General features: G+C 40.2%; 1 protein-coding gene and 1 long non-coding RNA gene across 4 annotated transcripts in view; both read left to right on the top strand.

Annotated features, from left to right (window-relative positions):
* Window positions 1-20404, top strand: part of chinmo (Chronologically inappropriate morphogenesis) — a 75925-nt gene that overhangs the window by 1002 nt on the left and 54519 nt on the right. Inside the window, exon 1 of one of the 3 annotated variants that reach the window (XM_031982789.2) lies at window positions 14-293. The exons of 1 other annotated variant lie outside the window; for it this stretch is intronic. In XM_031982789.2, the coding sequence (XP_031838649.1) occupies window positions 287-293 (7 nt within the window). In that variant the 5' untranslated portion in view covers window positions 14-286. Of the gene's footprint in view, window positions 1-13; window positions 294-7921; window positions 8044-20404 lie in introns of those variants that run through there. One more of the 3 variants, XM_031982788.1, reaches the window with a different exon arrangement.
* Window positions 14163-15173, top strand: LOC143174991 (uncharacterized). The gene is made up of 2 exons (XR_012999545.1): window positions 14163-14280; window positions 15013-15173. It is a non-coding gene; the product is annotated as an uncharacterized LOC143174991 (long non-coding RNA).

Below are 20404 nucleotides of genomic sequence, written 5' to 3'. Positions count from 1 at the left end.
TTGCATCCTGCTAACGGATACCCGCAAGCAGGGCAAGCCAGTTTTTGTGACAGTACTTGCGTGCCTTTCGATTCATGTAAACAAAGGCAAGATCATAATTGCTCGGAGCGGGCACTGAGCTAAGGTCGGCCGTGCATATCGGAAGTCAACGTTACGGGACTCTGTTATTACAATTTCGTTTACACTGCCGTTCACGCGAACCTCGCCTAGAACAAATGATTTCACTCGTTCGCGCAAGAAGAACCGAAATCGCGCAATTGCGTCAACCGGTGGCCACTTAAAGCCAATGTTTGGTAAGAGACGATTATATTAAATAGATGCATGTGAAACGACGCTTTCGTATAGTGTAAAATTAATTATCAAGTGCTGTACGCTTATAGATTTATACCATTCTAGGTACCCGTTGTGGTTTTTATATTCAATATGACACTAAATTCGGTCAACTATTTTTTGCAATAAGACATTTCCGGCCGGGAATTAATTTTTTAACTTTCATTTTAGATTTAATTTGTATTAAAATACTATTCAGAGATATAATATCAAGTTCTAGTAGAATTATCTAATGTCTAGTGTATTAAAGAAAATGAAACTGTATTTTATGGAATACAAGACATAGGTATGTAAGATAATACTATAGATAGGTAGTCGTATGTACTAATTTAATACTAAAATCACTAATTAGTCGCTCTTAATGAGGACTTTATCACAACCTGCTGCTGCCCTCGACAAAGCAATCAGAACGATCGACGCCGTTCGGAGGTTCGTGTTTCCCGCGTCACGGTACACACTTCGGTTGCGCGCAGGATAATTGCCCTCTCGGTAACATTCGAATAAAGGCGACAAAGTAGTTCGCGTTCCTTTTTTCCGCTCTCTTCCCTTTTTCTTCCGTACACTTTGTTATTCAAAATAATGAATATCTGTTCGCGATCTGGTTTAGTGTTTGCCAAGCCGATGGCTGCCCCATAGAATTTCAAATGACCAGCAAAGTTGCAAGTGCAAAGGCTTTTGAACATGAGCTTCCTCCCTCCTCCTATCGCCCCTATACACACGTCCCCGTTTTCTTCTTCTTTTTTTTTTGGTTCATTCTCAGTATGCGTCTATGGATAGCTATTGCGCGCGTGTACCGGTGTTCTAATTCTTTATGCAGCCGGCCAAGGAAATTCACAGTAGGAATGCACGGAAGGGAGGTTGCAAAATCCAGTTCCCCTTCATCTTTCTTTTTTTTTCACATTCTTTTCCGTCTTCCTCTTCTTCTTCGTCTTCCACTTCTTCTTGGAAAAGAAGGAGACCGTGGCCTGCATTTTATGGGACGTATTCGTTCGATGATGCACGTGTATATATGCATGATTAGTCACATAATTACTCGAATTGTAAACTCGAATAAAATATGACTTGAAATTTGTATTCGGCTGTGTTACAAGTCACTATACTTTCGTTCTAATTGTAAGTTTATTATTCATAATTAACATGAATTTATCACAATTTTCTAGTTATTATTTCCAGTTATTTCATAGTATATTCATAGTCTGCTTATGTCCCATCAATTCTAATCTCTATTGTGTTATAACGTAAAGAATCCTATTACATTAGTATCCTCTTTATTAATATTAATTTCACAAAATAGGTAACAGTGTAGGACTTAAATTGACTGCAAATAGCTCCTTATTAATCACAATTACAAGCATTTGTAACGAGTTACCGTACAGAATTATTTATTTAATAAAGTTCGACCATTTAATTTAAATTTAATTAGAAACTTGTAATTCAGAATTTAATTTATAAAACACTCTTACCCTTCGACTAAATTTATTCATATTTAACCAACAACGATAAGTATTTCCAATGAGTCACGACTCAAGGCATAAAGTACTTTTATACTTTCAACTGAATTTATCCATGCTTGCTAAAAGTCACAGAAATTCGTATAGCTCGATGCAAGGAAACGCGGTTTGCGTGCAGCAACCTAATATTTCCAGTAGCGTGGGTATAACGCCAGGGAAAGCGTGAGTGCGTGGTGCTTCCGAAAGTGAGTGGGACACACGGGCCTTCGCGCTGAAGGAGAATCAATAGATGTGCGTTGCATCTTGTCCCGCTTGTCCCCCTTTTCGGCTGCCCCGGGCACCCTTCAGCCACCGACTCGACCTTCGCACGAGCGTGCCCACGGCCGATACGCGTTCTCCTCTCTTCCACTCTCTCTCTCTTTCCCTCTCTCTCTCTTCCTTTCCCTTTTCCTTCTTCTCTCTCTCTCTCTCTCTCTCTCTCTCTCTCTCTCTCTCTCTCTCTCTCTCTCTCTCTCTCTCTCTCTCTCTCTCTCTCTCTCTCTCTCTCTCTCTCTCACTCACTCACTCACTCACTCACTCACTCACTCACTCACTCACTCACTCACTCACTCACTCACTCACTCACTCACTCACTCACTCACTCTCACAGCACACGCACATGCATACATACCACTCTCCTTCTCTCCATCATTCGCTCCCTCCTTTTGAGCATCCCTTCTTCAACGATTCATTATTCCGTTTAAGGTGCAGTCGAACCACCGCTTGGGAAATTTTATTCCTGTGCACTGCATGTTGTCGATGTCTTTCCTTTCCTCTCGCTGTGCAAAATAATACACTTATTTAGATACTGCTAGAAATAGATTACTTTTTTACGAATTATCTGTGGACGAACTAGTGGCTGACTTGAATTGACGAATGCGTTGATAAATTGAATATTGGAAAATTTATGGAGGGAAAATAGTTAGCGGGAAAAGTGAATGGAGAGGATAGTTAATGCGTTTTGAATCTATAGAACAATTTGAAATTTTCATACAGATATTAATGTGGTCTACTATCTGTTCTATTATTTCTACTTTACTATTTACTGTTCGCTGTATAGGGTAGATCTTATCAATTTGAAAGTCAGCGTATAAATCAAGATATAATCGATGGATAAACAAAGATTACCGTATGTTCGTACAAAACAGTGTAACTCTTTGTGTATACGTTCAAATAACTGGTCCTATTGATTGCACGCAGAAATACCTGTTCGAATGGCAATCGTCCTCTCGTCCGACCATTGAATTATTTAAGGGAACGGCCGCTTAATGATGCTCGTGTTGCTGTATTCTTTTCTGCTGCTCGGCTCCCTGCCTGTTATTCACTATAATGCTTCGGCTAATGAAACGTGTTTATACCCTGCAACCACTTTTCGGTTTTTATCTTTACCTTTATATTATTTTACTTTCTCTGCGTTTATTACCGTTTTTGAATTAATTGTTTATCAGTTGAACAATTTATATCACTTGCTCAAAGAAAATTTGTTGAGGTAATTTCATTTGTCGCTTGAGACTTAAAGTAGAGTGTATCTTCATAACTAATCTGGAAAATGAATCATCATTCTGAATCATCATCTTGAATCATCTTCAAATTACATTTCTATAATTCTTGATATGTGTTAACGTTCGTTTTCATGGTTTATTCTTCTATGTCTAGATTTAATAATAAGACATTGATAATTATTCAAACTTCTTGCAATCATTTCTTTTTAATTAACATGCGAACCGTAACATTTTTGGCGTATTTCGTTTATCGTATTGTAAATGGTAAAACATGACAAACAGCCAGAGACGAGGAAACAACGATTTAAGCAAAATTACGTGTGACTTATATGTTTTATTAAAAGTTATTTGTTTATTCCATTTAAACACACCAGAAAGGACATAATAATACGTGCGCGCTGATTATTGATCGATCTGCTTGCATTTATTTGTACACCGCAGTCTTCAAGTTTCGGAAAGTTGCACCCTATGCAACCTTTAACGTAGGTATACATATGGAACCCAGCAACAGGGTTGGTTGCGGGCTCTTCAACCCTCCGTGAATTTCTCGAACGAAACTCCTAGTCGAAACTAGTTTGAAAATAGTTTCGATCGCGCATCCATTTCTCTTCCTTCAATAAGAAGGAAGTAATAAATTCTGACCGTGCGTAAAGTGGTAGAGCAAGTATCAGAATCAAAACAGGACTTCTCAAACTTGCAACAATATAACGACTTCGTTATTATTTCTCGTTTTCAATGGCTCCGATATTCTCAAGAGATATACAAGAACCTTATAACGTTGCTCGTCTTCGAGATTTCAAGCCTTTCCAGTGTATTCTATTTAGTCCCAAGACATTTCAATGTAAAATACCCTAAATAAAATTTGTTGAATAGTTTAGAAGTTGGAGTATTAAAATGGCTGCATCACAGATGAAGAGAATATGTGAAAAATAACATAATTTATACAATGTTAATTGATTTGAAAAACACTAATTTAAAAAAATTCTGGTCGATAAGCAGTGTTAATACCAAATCATTGTTAATACCTTAATAATAAATTGTTAATACCAAACCCTACAAAGCTTCTGCAATGAAGAATGTGTCTAATTTTAAGTCATATTGTGATACCATTGACTTTTCCAACACCATTTTTCTGTTGGTCATTTCGTTCGGATTTCCAGTTTCTGCTATCAAATCTTAAGTAACATTTCATTCTCATTCCTTATACTTAATTACTTATAACTTCACAAATACAATAGTTCAAATCAAATAATCAACTAATCCATACACATTTCATTTTGCCCTATACTTCAATTTTAGCCTCATTTAAACATAACTTCTAATAACTGCCGACTTTATTAACCCTTTCCACTCAGAATACCAGTTGTACTGCATTCACCGTAAAACCTAACAAAAATCTAATCTTCTTTAACCATAATAAACACCGAATCCCAAATTTGACCTAATAAAGTTATCAGATAGTTGCGAGTAAATAAAAATAGTTGACGGTCACGAAAGGTCGAAGAAAATAATGCTCACCCCCTCTCCAACCGACTAATCTTCATCATAAATAAAGTAAGAGACGAACAGTTCCACCCCAAAACACGTCAACATAACTGAAAAAGACTGCAGAAACGAAGTGCACCGTGTCGCGGATCACCAGCCAGGGGGTAGCAAGACGTGCATCCCTCCCGGGGCTGCTCAACGGTTAGAGGTACTAACGAAATCGGAGTGAGTACCGTGAAAAAGCGGCGAAAGCGAGCCCAGGTTATCGTAACCGCGTAAAGCGTGGGCGATCCGTGGTATCGTAGAAGGCGAGGGTGTGAGCGAGCGCGCGTGGGTGGGAGGCAAAGAAAGGGAGGAGGCACAGGTGAAAGTGAAGCGAAGGTGGTCGAGTTAGAGCGGTATTTGGGAGGGTGAAAGGAGGTTAATGATTAGTTCTTCCGAGGTCGGGGGCTGTTGCCGGGTGCAGGTTGCCTGGCTCCCTTCAGACCGCCCCCTTTCGGCCCACCGCCCCCAAGGACATCTCTCCTACCCCCTTGTCTTCCCTCCCTACCCTCGTTCCCCTCCTCATCTACTTTCCCTCTCGCTTTTCGCCCTTCGATCCCCTCCGCGCCCGCCGATTCTGCCAACCTCCAAAATTTCAGACCCTACCACCGACGCAGCTACGCATACCGAGGGGTGTGAGAGCTTGCAAGGTTGTCCTCCCCTCCAGCAGCGCGGCTACGCTACCTTCAGTAACGTACCTAGCGCGCGAGGAATTCCCCGTACACGGGCTTTCGTGTCCCCGTGAAATTTTATATAGGATTCGTACCCTTCCGAACCCCTGATGCACCCTGCGGTTTTCATGCTTCGACGGAAAAAATTGTTTCTGGACGAACCGGAGGGTGTCGGAATCCCGGTATGCTCGACATTGGCTTAATTATCGAGCGATTTCGGGTATGCGAAATGGGGAACTACGGCGCGCGGTGAAATTCGATTTAAAACGTACGGTGGATTCTAGATGTTTCGTTTGGGTCGTTTTTCAAATGATTTGGAAACTATTTTCTGTATTTTCGTATGAGGGATTGGTGATTCGTTACTTTGTTTTCTTGACGCTACTTGATCTTGAATTGGATATGAACAATTTGAAGCAATGGTATTTTTTTAGAATTTCATTTGAATTGCAAAAATTGTGATTCGTTACTTTGTTTTTGTTGTCGAGGAGTCCTGGTATTAGTAGCTCTTGCGTTCAGCTGTTTTAAGGGTTTCAACCCTCTGGGAGCACCATTTTTGTATTTAATCCTTCTAAGAAAAGACGGTTATGTAAATGAATGCTTCGAAGGTGTGACGTTCGAGGTATCGTCCCGTTAGGAATTTTTTTCATTTATTACTTTCTTATCGCTGGCACGTTGTATTTGACAACAGTGTCTCGTAATTAATATGTTGACGCCAGAGGCTGCCGGCCCGTGAACCAAATGCACGGTATCACCTGCTTAATCTGACTACCAGATCGCGGATGTAGTACGCATCTCGTGCACCGGTGTTCACGGCGTGCCGTTGAAAAATAGCTACGGGCGTATCTTGCCAACATCGGCATATGTTAAACGCTTTAAGCAGATTTCGGACACCTTTTCGCCTCGGCAATTCAGATATTCCTTCGGGTACAGGTTGACTCGTTAGTTCCACTCGTCCGACATATCTCTATTATTCTCGGTATTGTAAGTGGCAATTGCAGCTCTTTATTGGTCATCATTATTTGTTTCAACCAAATGTTTATTTATTTTTGTTCAAATAGCATTGAGTGATGGATTTTGCGGAAGAACTTTGAAATGTTAGTTTAAACATTTTTATTGTATCGCATTAATTTTCATGTTTCATGGATGCAATTAAACATGAATAATGAATAATACATACAGTTATACGATCAAGTTAACACGTAATAAGCTTTCAAACACAACATTTAGAAGAAATTGATCGCGAATCACAAGGTAGAAAGAGTTATACAATAGCCTGTAATAAATTAATATTGCCAGCATAGATTAAATCTATTTTACTCATTATTACTTCAATGCGCATCAGATTACAACAATTCCTGCGTCATCATATACGTATACTCCGAGTATCATCGTTCATAGCTTGGCACTCGCTACAAGTGGACGTCGATCAACCGAGAAGGCTTTCCTCCGCAGCCATCCCCCGATAGAACGACATCACCAATCAAATCTCCAGAATCCTCGAAAAGGATCGCCTCGAAGAATTCAACCTGCTCGAAGCTCCTACCTCTTTCCACCTCTAAAAAAGCAGAACCAGGAGAAAGCCGAAGCTCGAAATCGCGAGGCCTCGATCCTCGCAGCGGCCGAAAGCGAAAATCTCCCCCGCGCCATCGTCCGCAGGGGATGCGCACGAACAAAAGCCTCGGCTCGGCCGCCGATTGCATAGCAACGGTGTGTATTTCGTCGATCCGCCCGCTCCCGCGTCCCTCGTCCTCTCTTTTTCGTCCGACAGCACGGCGCGCGCTAGTCAAATTATCTTATCGATTCAGAGAAAGAGAGCCTTGGTCGCGCGCGGGGGCTGGCGGCGGCGGTGCGCTTGCAGGAGAAAAGAGAAAAGGTATATACGCGCAAAAAGCCGAAAAAAAGGGCCTGGCCGCGAGTGGGAGGCGGGAGGAAAGGCAAAAGAGAAAGAGAAGAGGGAAAAAAAGGTAGAGGGAGAGGAAAAAAGAAGTTCATCGTGTTCGTCCTTTGCAACGTCAGCCCTGGCCTACGAAGCTGCCCTCGTAACGGCCCGGAGGACTTTCCAACGAAAGTGATGGCTGCGGCTGGCTGGCTGGCCGGTTGCCTGCGTAGGAAAAGCAACCGGCGGGGGTGGTTGGTTGTGCGTCGCTCGACGGTGGAGGCGGCTGTTCCTCCACCTTGAACCACGCTCCGAGGTGGCTATGGTGGAGGGGTGGTTGGCGGTAGCCGTGGCGGGGGTGGTTGGTCCGTTGGCCGGAACGTCGCTGGGGGAAGGCAGAGGACGAGAGGGCGGAAGGGGATTCGCCGGTAACCTTGCAACCCTCTTGCGTACGTGGAGAGGAAGGGGAAGTGACAGGAATCCCGGGAGGAGCGGTGGGTTATGGGTTGAAGGCAGTCGGGGGTGCAGCCGCACGAGGCGGCAGTGACGGGCGTGACGTAGTCGGAGGAGGATGTACGCCCCTGTCGGCGAGGGCCACGGCAACCAACAACCATCCCTGGTCAATCCATGGTGGCTTCATCCGCCAGGTACACACGGTGCTCACCTGTTTCACCTTTTCTACTTTCCCGTGGTATTTTCTTCTTTTCTAGGGCATTTTTCGTTCGGATTTCGTGTTGGTCGTTTCGTGTATAGTTCATGTATCGGAGGAACATATTGATGATCGATCGATCTGTTGTTGGCGGGTTTGCATGGGGGATATATAGTTGTGTACCAACGATGAGTGTCGAGGATCGTCGGGGATTGATCTTGTTTACGATACCTAACCGTTGATTGCGTGCGGCCGCGCTGGATGAACGAGGGATATTTGGAACCCGCCGGGATCTAGGGGATGAACCGTTTTTTGGTCGGCCGTCAGCGAGGCTGATGGTTTGTTCGTGATACGAGGATAGGTTACGCGGTTGCGTAACGCTGGCGTCGTTAGGTAATGTTTTCTCTTACTTGTTGGGAGACAAGGTTTTGGGCGGGATTCTTGTTATTAGTCGTGGTGCTTCTTGTTTTCCCATTAATCGTAACTTGTTGCTTGTAAAGCTAGTGGAAACGGAAGTTTTTGTTGTAGTTGTTGTTTGTCTTGTGTCGTGCTACTGATGAAATTTGACTGTTCCATTGGCGTGAGATGTCTTATCCTTAACACGGTGATATAGAAGATTTTGTGTAAATGGCTGATTCGATTTTGTACGGAGGATGATTTAATTTTTTGCTATGTAATTACGGTTCGTGTAATGTTAGGATGGCGGGAGAAATGAATCAGATCGTTACTTTAATTTGTTACGGAATTTGAAATAAGTCATTTTACATTCTTTAAATATGTCCTTTTATTTTACTAACATAAATCATTTTAACACTAAAATTACCGGATAGGTCAGATTGACCCACTTCAGGATTCCTATTTTGCAAGTATTTGAATTATGAGGACGTTCTTGCGAAAGATTTTGAATTAAATTTTTGTATTTACACGGATGCAAAACTAGGAGACTCTTTGTATCTCGAGAAACATATGTTCTAATTTGTATAAAAAAATTGGAAATAAGACATTCTAATTGCTCGGTAGTTTTAATGTTAAACAGGATATGTATAATAAAGAATCTGTTCACAAATGCAATTTTTAGAAAAAAAACATCGCGAACATCGAAAAGGTCGCATCGCTTTAATCGCCACTGTAAATTCAGATCTGGTCTTCTATACTACTGTTTCTTAATTTCTCACGGGTACTGCGAGTTCAACTTTTGTCGCTTCCCCATTAACCGTTCATTTCACTAAATGAATATTTACGCGGTCACGTATCGGTCCGCGGGTCGGCTCACCGTTATGTCCATTTACAATGCGTGTACACCTCTGCTTTCCTTTGTTTAATCTTATGCAGCGCATGCACGTGCTACGTGCACACGTTCGCATATACTTACATGCGTGTGCAGTACGAGTAACGGTATTTGACGGTCATTTGTCTATCTTCAGAAAAGATAGAGCCTCCATGGTTCCAGTTTGTTTAATTTCTGTTTTAGGCTTCACATAGTTCTAGCTTTCAAAAAATGCTTCGTCAGGGTCTATTGTTACTCTATCATAAAGGTATCAAGTATTATGTACAATATTATCAACTATACAAAGTAGTAGTTTTAGGATAATGTGTAATGTATGAATAATGACCTTGTTTTACTCTGGGAATGGCTCCTTTTTCATGTTTTACCTTACAAATAGTTCCTTAGCAACATAATTAAACTTAACGAAATCTGATCTGTCAGTATCACAATTTCAAAATAAAATTGACTTTATTTCTGATTTCTGATGAACCAATCCTACTCTGAATGTACTAAATAATAAAATCACTTAGAAATTGTTTCAATGATTACAACGTTATGTTTAACCGCATAATTTCACTGGAATCAAAATATACTCAACAAAAGAACTAGAGGAATATAACTCTTCAGAGAAGTTCCTTAGAAACGACCGAATGGAAATTATCAGGATTTATATTTACACTTTTATAGAAGTATCGAAATTTGCAAACTGATCCGATAGTGAAAAATGGGTTGAATCAAACGATTGGGGTTGCCGAAATCGGATCAAACATTGAGCTGTACTACACGTCGCCATAGGCTGTGTACTTGTTGTTTACTCTTTCGACTCCCGCGCGCACCGTGAAATCCTCCCCCGTCGAGTCGATTCCTTTGCCGCTCGTATCGCCACAAGCATAATGTCTCCGTATTCGATTTCGTCACCGTTTCCCGCGTCCTCGTGGCACCGATTCTCGCGCTTCACGCGTTCGTGGAGCGGCAACGCGTCCTAAAATCCACCAGATTGACACGTGTCTCGCGCAACCCTTCGACCCATTCAATTTAACGACGTTAGGGCTGACAATGAGTGTTCGTGAAATTCTTTTCAACCCTGGAGCTCGTAACAGTTTTTGTTTAAAATTTAGGATTTGAGAAATTAAGCAGACCATACGAAATCTTATGAATTTCTCGTTGTGCTATTTTTTTTAACATCAATTCTTTGATTTTACATTTCGTAACATTAGATGCGGTGTTGATAGTTGCTGGCGGTACAATAATTGAAATAATATATTTGTGCATTTTTATAAAAAGTGCGGGTAATTATAGACAATTCTAACTAATTATAGAGAAATTGATTTTACCATTTTGGACATTAATAATTAAACTTTCGATTTGTATGAATTGTAGATATCTTAGTTTCTCCCGAATAATATGTACTCTATATTATTAATTCAATCTTCTGCGTGTATTGATTTGTTTTACGTGTATTTAGGTTAATAGAAATGTATTGGTTTATATAGGAGTTATAAATTTTATTAAGATACTCAAGACAAGGAATAGAATCGTTTAAAGAATGATGACCAAATTGTAGATTGCGACGAAGTGTTCTCAAATAATGATAACACCTTTTTTTTAATATCTAATTAAGAAAGGAAAAACTGAATCGTCACACGATAATAATAGGATAGACCATTCGATCGCATCAGTTCAGATTTAACAGCGAAAAACTAATGGTCAGAACTTAGAATCAACATTTTTCATAGATTTCTTATTAATAGACATTCAGCTTCAAAATTAATGACAAAAATGATTTAAAAACTTGTAAACCTTCGTCTTATAAGTAGAAAACTGGAAAGTGAGAAATATCCGATTCGCCCAAAATCCCGGATAATTTTATTATTGTGCCTTTTATTGTTAAAATAATTATATTTATAATCATAGACATGAAAAAGTGAGGGAAACCCAAGATCCGATTCGTCCCGCACGATTCAAACCGAGTAGCCCCATTTCGAAAGATTTCAAAGTGGATACGATAAATGAACAACATACAATATAAAAATCTAAAGTACATTAAATACTCAATTTAGACACTTCACAAGTTAATAATAATCAACACATTTGAATTTCCGAGCTTAGCTTGTCATTTTAAACGTGAAATTCCGAATAACGTATTTTAGACTACCCACAAATTCGTTGCGTTCGCACACTTTCGCTTCGATTCTAACACGCACTAGTGACAAACAACAGTTTGAAACACTTTAAGGTGTATTGGATCAAGTGTAGGGAAGGTGTACGAAATAATATGAACAGTCAGCATGCTGATTTCTGTAACAACGTAACAAGTATGGTCAATATCCTTATTTTTATCCGTTTCGCCCTTTGGTCCTATTCGTCTTGATTTATCTTAAATCTTAATGACAAAGAATATAATTACACAGAAATGTGAATCCGAGAACAGTGTAAGGGGGATGATAATCGATCTGTTTCGTACTGTCTTGTGTACATTGACCGTTGTTACGTTTTCTGCTTACATTTAGATGCGGTATCGGCTGCCGGTCGACTACTCACGAATTTATCTCACTGCGGTGGGACGATATTTACCGTTCTTTCAGTGCGGACCGCAGCGTCTGCACTTTCGTTTCGAAATTTTCATCAGAGGAACCCTTTCTCTGCATTTTCTCTACCCTTCGGCAATTATTGCTGGGATTCGGGATTCACGCAAATCTCGTATTTCCCTCTTTCTCGCTTTCTCTTTCATTCTGGGGCGGAAGCTGTGGGGGAGAATTTGGCGGATAAGGGGAAACAGTGCTGCGGTAGGCATCGTTCGCTGCAGTATTGACTATGCTTCAGGGGCAGGTCCTTCGTGGAACGTATTTTCTACAACGTTATCACCCTTCATGCTGTGCCGAGCGCGCGCGGTCGGGCTTCTAACGCGACGTTGCAAGCCTCCTCGGATTTCGATAGGGGAATCTGGCGGGATGGTAAACACCCGACTCTCTTTCGGCGATAATTTCCCCTTAGTCTTTGATATTATACAGGTTTTTTTAAAACTGATGATCCAGCGAAATCACATCGTTGGCATAAAAATTCTGGTGGTGACTTCTAGTTGAGTAGCAAAGGAAGATGCGAAAATATGGAAGTTTGAAAGTTACCGATTAATTTTGTAGTTCGATTGTAGCAAGTAATAAAAAAATCTATTGTATTCATTTGTTTTTACTTAAATATCTCTACGTAGCTATAGTATTGACTATATAACGAAAATTTCACTGGCCTCAAAATTAACGATATTTTATGTAGAGGTCTTGAGTCCGCACGTCCCTGTTTAAAGGATGAAGTTAACGTTAGAACTTCTGCAGTCATATTGATTGATCTTTGTCTTATAGAAATTGGAAGTGTGCAGTTATTAAAATTGTCATTGAAATATGTTTTGAAATATGTATTGATAAATCAATTTGTTTAATAATTCTTTAAAAAAAAACAATTGTGTATTCTTAATAATTGTGAAGGAAGACAAATAGTAATTGTTAAGATCCAAATTGGTTTTAGGTATCTTTTATTTATCTAACGAAAAAATGAATTAATATAATATTGTATCGACTATTGTCTTCCATGTACAGAGTGTTTCATGATTAAGGTATAAGATTGAAGTAGTTGAATTTTAAAGCGATTTTTATTACAAATTTTTAAAGTTATTTGTTTTTCTTAAATATTATATCTATTTCTAGAAATACACATTCTCGCTTTCGCCAACGATCACAGGTAGTGGTTCATAGAATAGGTTATCAAAGCAGTGCCATACTCCAGCTATCTATTCAGCCCACCGAGCGGTAGTCTTAATTGAATTGACAAAATAATTTAGTTACCAGCTACGCAGCGTAATGCACTAATGCAGTTTTCTGCCCGAGAGGAAAACAACAGCAGCTCTCGTACTGGGATATCTGCTGGAAACCTATCTCTGTTCTACCGTAATTGACGCGTACATTTTTCCTCTGATGAATGCAATTTTCTTGCGCTGGGTTCACGATTTTCCTGCTCGAGTATCACTCCACAACGAATTTTATGGCCGTCCATTTTTCATTCAAAGTGCTGTGTAACCCCATTCATCTCGACGAAAAAATTCTTCGCGATTAACATAGGATTATTAATGGAAATTTAACGACTTTTTTGTATAATTTTCATATTTTCACTTTCAAAACTTACAATTTGTCAGTCCTTTTCTAATAACAATTTGTTATTTTTTCACCGGTATGTAAAATTTCATCCTTCAGTGCAAAGAGAATAAATTATTGTCATTGGCTATTCATATGATTAAAAACTTGTTAACAAAAAGAAAAATGCATAAAGAATTTAGACAATCAGAAAATTATGAATTCAATTTTCTTAATCCTTCATTGGTAATGTTCTATAGGAACAAAGTATGTTTATATCTCAGAAATTAAGCTTCATAAGTGATTAATGTGAACATCTTAGTCTCCTAAACAATTTCGATTTTCAATTTAAATGAGAAAAGCTTCAACGTATTATCTGGATACACTAACGTATGTAATCGTGAAGCAATTAACGACGGTAACTGCGTTTTCTCGAGTTCTCCTTGACTTTAGCGCCATTTGAATTCGACAACACGAACGAACGACAAGGACTACCGTATTATTGCGATTACGGGCGATCGCACTCGCATGTAACGAGTTACGACACGGGTGCGAGCGCCGCGCGTGCGTGACATCGGGCGCGTGTACTGCAACACGTATGTTACATTCTTCTCGAGCATCCACGCGTTATTGTTAACGGCATAAAGATGCACTTTATCAGCGTCAGAATTAAGTGGGACAATTGTCCGTGGCTGCATGTTAAACTGCATGTCCGCAGTTAGTTTTGTACTTTAGTCTCTCACTGTAGCTTTGGCGGGTGTAAAGCTTTCGATACCTTCCGAAGTACTTTTAGGAAGCTTAACTGCTGAAGCAAAGTCTTAGAGACTTCATGAAACTGCAACAATTGGTAACGTAACTATACTTAATACACCAATTTCACCAATTTCGATATATACACATTAAATTTTCATAAGATCTTTGTTTGCAAAAATAGTATCAAATTTTGCCATCAAAGAATAAAAGATTGAAGAGGGTTAGAATTTACTTTTTGTGATTAAGAATTAATGTTATATATGATAATAGAAAGAATTTTGAATCTGCAAAAAAAGTCATGATTCGAGTCTTTCTATCAGAAAAGAATTTTAAAGATAAGGCTCGTTGCTCATTGCAACTTCATTAATCAAAGTTCTGCATTAATTCAGCCGCAGTTCTGAAACCTATAGGTTTCAAATAATTATATGAATTTAGAATCGCGAATTCGCAGTATTATAAATTATATATAACTTCTATCAGCAAAAGCATCCTTAAAAAATACAAACCCTAAAGTTCTACAAATAGTTCAACTATTGTTCCCAATCAGTACTTCACCCACCAAAGATCATCCTCCAGAATAAGTAATTAATAACCAAGACCACTTTAACAAACTTTTCTCCTCGAATTGCAAACAGTCATTCCCCTTACAATTCTCAAAATTCATCGTTCACATTCCATAAACCATGCGCAGCCTATCCATAGACTCCCAGTAGCAAAGCTGCTGATCCCGACCAACCGTCATCTTCACCCAATCCCGTAACCCATTATTTCACCGCAAACAACGATGACATAACAAGTACCCAAAACAGCCCAACATACTTTCCAGTTACCCCAAACAACCACAGAGAGACACCGGAGTGCCACTCTTCAATTTCCAGCTTCCCCAACTTTCTGTGAATTCCAAAATAAAAGAGAGAAAGAAAGAGAGAGACAGAGTGGGAGAGATGAAGAAGAAGAAGAAGAAGAAGAAGAAGAAGAAGAAGAAGAAGAAGAGAAAAAAAATCCATACAACGCGTCGTGTTTTCTCCGTAGCCCGGACCCGGTGACATAATACGCCTCGGCGTAGGAGAACCGGCGAATTACGTTGGCCGAAACACACTTACACAATCGCACACGCACGTAACGCCCACACGCGCGCACGCGTGAAATCAGCGCTGTATCAGACGGCTCACTCACACACACGATCAGCTGTGGAGCAAACGCGCGCGCGCACGCTTCTTGAGCCGCGCTTGCGCGCGCTGCGTGTGCGCTGCAGCACATACGAACTCACGCACGCACCTCCGCCCCTGCCCCCGCCCCCTGCCCGCCCACCGGACCGTGGTGCAGCGCGCAAGCGTGTGCGTGCGCGCGGGTTACGCACCGGTCCGCGTGTGTGCGTGGCCAGGGGCGCGCGTGCGGCCCCGCAGCGACCTTGAGCCTCCTCGATCCTCCCGCCCCCGACACGCAATATCCCCCGCCCCAAACTCCGCTGCCTCAATTGCTTCCCTCTCTTTCTCGCTTTCTCTTTCCTTCTCTATCTCTCTCTATCTCTATTTATGGGAGTCTGTCTCTCTCTTTCTCTCTCTCTTTCTCTCTCTTGCCTCTCGTCCCTTCCTTTCGCTTTCCTTCACTCACGGTGGCACGCTGCTAGCGACGGCTTTGAGCCGCGTGTCCGTATCAGAGTGGTTAAGGAGTTTGGAAGGGTTTTATTGGTGGGCGGGTTTTTTGCAATGTCTGGGAAGAGTAAGAGCTAGGGATATTTGTTAAGTCTTCAAGTGTGTTTATCGTTGACAGTTGTTTTCTTGTGGTGTCTGGATTCGCTAGGGATTCTTTTGTGCTAAAAATGATATGTAACTTCTGTTTTTCTTTGTATTTTTACTGGTGTCCATGATGGTTGATTTTTTGTGGTATTATATGTGGTTTTTGTTATGTAGGAGGTAACTCCTGATATTAGAATCAATTTGGAATATTATAAGAAACTCTCCTTTCAGAAATATTGAAATTATTCAATCAGTATTCGTGGCATTATATCATAACTGACGTATTCGATTATTGTTTATTATTACCGTTTAGTTCTATCAATATGATATGTGCATTAAACGTCACGTATTGACGCGTCTTGTTGGTGAGTCTGATCAGTACTTACCATTTCTACTCATCACTTGATCACTGCAAAGTAAGTTGTTTGCTGGTTAATTGCTGAGATACGTTATCTACGTGGAATATTTATAACTAGAAAAGTATATTAGATTTTTATTCAAAGTATTAGTTTGAATAGTCACCGGACCGAGACGAGTACCCATCGCTAAGCGTCACGCAGCGTTGCCTCCAGCGCTCGAATTTCCATCCACCTTCTCTCTCGCACTTTCCCCACCCGTTTTCGTACCCCTTCCTTTCATTACTTTTTAGTGTTATGCCCGTCTCTGTTCTCCTTTCGGAGCTTTTCTCCCTCCCTCTCTCTCTCATTATGCTCCCCACAACTCCTACGCTGTTTCCCCTTTTCTCTTCCGTCCCTCACGAGGCTCGACGCCTCTTGCACGCACGCAATGCCGGAGCAGGGAGTGCACACTAAATTTTGGCGGACCAGGGACGTACTTATCGGCGTTTCGTGATTGTCTCTAACACCACAGGGCGCGGAGATGATAAATTGTTGATAACAGATCCACTAACTGGAAAATATATTTACTTTATGTTTTTTTATTTAGTACACTGTATATAGCTAAGTTTGCTATTTTAGCAACAGTTGGGTCTGTTGTACTGATCTTTAATGTTGATTTTATAACACAGTCCTACTGTTAATACACTTTCAGTATTAATTTTAATGAAGATGGTAGTTGAAGAATTACCATGCTATCGAATGAAGCAGTGGTAAACAGTGGAAATTTTCTTCGCAAGCATTCTAACAACCTTTATCAACCTTTTGTGACCTAGTTTTACATAAAGAACAAAGAGCACTGTTAATCTTTAATTTAGAAGCAGGTACTGCAGGTTCTCATTACAGTACAAACGATTACAGAAACCTATACCCAAAGCTTTGTATTTAGCCCATGAAATAATCCGTTGCGAGCAATTAGAAACATTAAATAAACATTTGTTTTCCTTATCGTTCACTTCGTACGGGCATTATCATCATTGCATACTCGAAAACTTTCTGTATACACATATTCCTATGAAACTAGCTGCCAAAAAGGAAACAAGAATCAAGGTGACCTTCACGCGACCTTGAAGCCTTAATCAAAAGAATTCAATTCGTCTAGTGGCTACCAAGCTTCAAAAACCAGAAACTGTCTCGTTCTGTTTGGAGGATCATCGACTTCGGAACGTTAAGGCGCTTGACTGTAACAGTTTTAGGTCTACACCCCTTAGTCAGCGATTCGGTGGCATTACTGTCCCATTCCACTCGATCATTTCCACGTAGGCAGAGGGCTGGATCGATGCGTTGCCATAATACGGCAGAGAGTGAAGCTCGCGTTAAGCGGCATTGAAAGGCGGTGGCACAGGCGGTTTCTACCACCTTTCCCGTGCAGCTTGCTTCGAACATCGGATCGCGCTTATTGTCAGAACGGGAGAGAATGACACGAGCTGTTCATTTCGTCTCGATTCACTCAGTCGCTCGTAAATTCGCTCTGTGACCTCGAGTCGAACGCGCGCCCGTCGAGTCGCGCAGCGCGGTTTCTATAGCGAACAGAGAACGTTCCGGCGTCGTTTTCCATGATGCCTGCCGAATAGCGCCGCGGGGAAATCCGTTTGTCTTCTTGGTTGCCCTGGGATCTGTCGAATCAGCGTAAAACGTGCGGTTACTACCCTTGATTGCGACATTTAACACTTTAACATTACTAAGAACCTAGTAATAGATCCTTTTAATATTTGTTTTGAAAACCAGTTAGATAATTTTATTTTAAATAACGAACACAACGATGAAAATTGGTTCGTTACGTTATTCAAGAAAACTTAGTTCACGATTGTAACCGTTATTGGTACTGAAATATTGGTTAAGAGATTCTTGGTATTTAATCATTGACCTTTGAATGACTTTTGAACAATCAGCGATGGATAAAGTATCATTTCTCTGGGGTACAGTGGAATAAAAAATGTGCCATTTTTTTGGTACTTATATGTTTTTCATTCGACCTTGAGATATTATTCAATAGAAAGATATTCCGTTTTGTCAGCAGATATGTGTAACACATGTTTTATAGATGCGCAGTAGAAAACGTATATCGCGCTTTAAAGGGTTAAATGAAGATTATACCGAATAAACAATATGAATAATTTAAGTGCGAGTGTTCATACCAAAAAAGAATGTGTAGGTCACATTGCGCTCATTTATCTGCAAACATTCTATTGGGACAATCTTTGAGGGTCGTCAGTGTGAGTGACAGCGTTGCGTGCTATCTGTTGCTTAACTCCTTGCCCTATGATTTCTTTCAAAACTACTTTATCCTTAATAATTTACTAGAAAAAGAGCAGCATTTCGTGGACGTTCTATGTCTACGTTTATTTTAAAGTATAACAGTTAATAATCGAAAAATGAGATTTAAGTTCGAATTCGACAGAAGTAATACATTTATATCTGTTAAATTCGTATATGTCGCAGAGAAACTTTACAAACAGAACTCAGATTCTCGAGTTTAGTCATGTTTTCTCCATTTACTCACATGCCAAAAATTCTAAAAAGCATCTGACAAAATGTGACTACTGGGACATATTATGACAGATGTTTTTCTAGAATTTCTGCATACGATTAAAAAAGTAAACCGCAACGAAACTTGATAATCCGATTTTTCCTTTTAGTTAGGTACCTTCGTAGTTACCTCCCTGGTCAAGATAGAAGATCGAAACTTGTCATAAAATGTCTTTCCCCGGCAAGCTATCGCACGCTCGATCCTTCGTTTAATTTGGCTCAAGGGCATTTTCGACCCCCCATAGACGGTTTATACCCTTTCCCAATCACGTGACCTATGTCTTTTTGCCTTACATCCTTACTGCCTTATCGCGCTCGTTTATACGATCGTTTCCCGTTTGCTTTTCCAGTTTCGGCTGGGTTCGGAACGATCAAGTCGGAATCGGGAAGTGTGCGATCTTTATCCTTTTTGGATTATAATATCAAGATAATCTCGTGACGATGATTTTACTCTGAATTCAACAGATCTGAATATTCCATAGTTCGTGTCAGTTGAAAATAATTCTTTCCTGATTAACTCTGTTAACAGTATTAAGCACGTTCTCTGCTGACATAGTTCAGAATATGGATACACGCCGCTTGGGGATGCTGTCATGTTAATGTAAATATAAAACTGTGCGTATAATGACACAACTGATACATTTATTTATAACAACACAAATAATACATTTTGGCGTAACCCATGTTATAACATCTTAAAGAAAACATTTTTTATTCATAATAAGTTAATTAATAAGTACTTGCTAAATTCATGATAACTTAATGAATAGATTTTCACTATATTCATGATGCTTGTTGAAATATGGCAGGTACAGACGTGATGAGTCAATCGGGCGGTTAGCTCGATAACGGGGGTGCGCGGATCCTTTCGAACATACGAAACACCGTGACACTTCGCTTCTAGGTGGCGATCGGCTGTCTTCGAAATCGAATTCGTTACGCTTCATTTTCATAAACAACCAAATGTGCTGAGTAACGCGTTATGGTTTCGCGGGCTCTCCGGTGTAACGGATCATTGAGAGATCGGGCCCCGGGGATTGGCGAGGCGTGTTAATGCGGAGCGACGGTTTCGTAAAGCGTTTGACGGGATATAAAGGGGATGCTCTATGATATCGATTTTCGTGGGTACTTGACTCGAGGAACGGAACTCGCTTTCTTGTTAGGCTTTTAATTTGAAAGGATAGGACGATCCTTTTCCTTCGATCGTGAATAAATAAACAATGTTGGGTTCCATGTGATGTGCCGAACATTTATATATTTCTCGTGGAGTTCTATTTGATTGATTTCTTGTTTATCGAGAAATGTCTCTCTTTGTACTTTCGTTTAAAATTGTTGTGTATTTATTGGGGTAATCCAGTCTACATGAATTTCTTAGACGAACTGTGTTTCTGTAACTTTAACATACTATAGTACAATCTTTCTTGAACAATTACTTGAATTACTTACTTTGTTGATACAATTATATCGTATTTTTAAATAAATAAAACTATAGCTTCTTAAATAAAAAGAAATAGCTTAAATGTCAAACTAACTTGCGCAATGAACTACTAAAACC

Source organism: Nomia melanderi, chromosome 10 (assembly GCF_051020985.1).
Source record: "Nomia melanderi isolate GNS246 chromosome 10, iyNomMela1, whole genome shotgun sequence".
Taxonomy (NCBI): domain Eukaryota; kingdom Metazoa; phylum Arthropoda; class Insecta; order Hymenoptera; family Halictidae; genus Nomia; species Nomia melanderi.
This window is presented reverse-complemented; position numbering and strand designations above follow the sequence as displayed.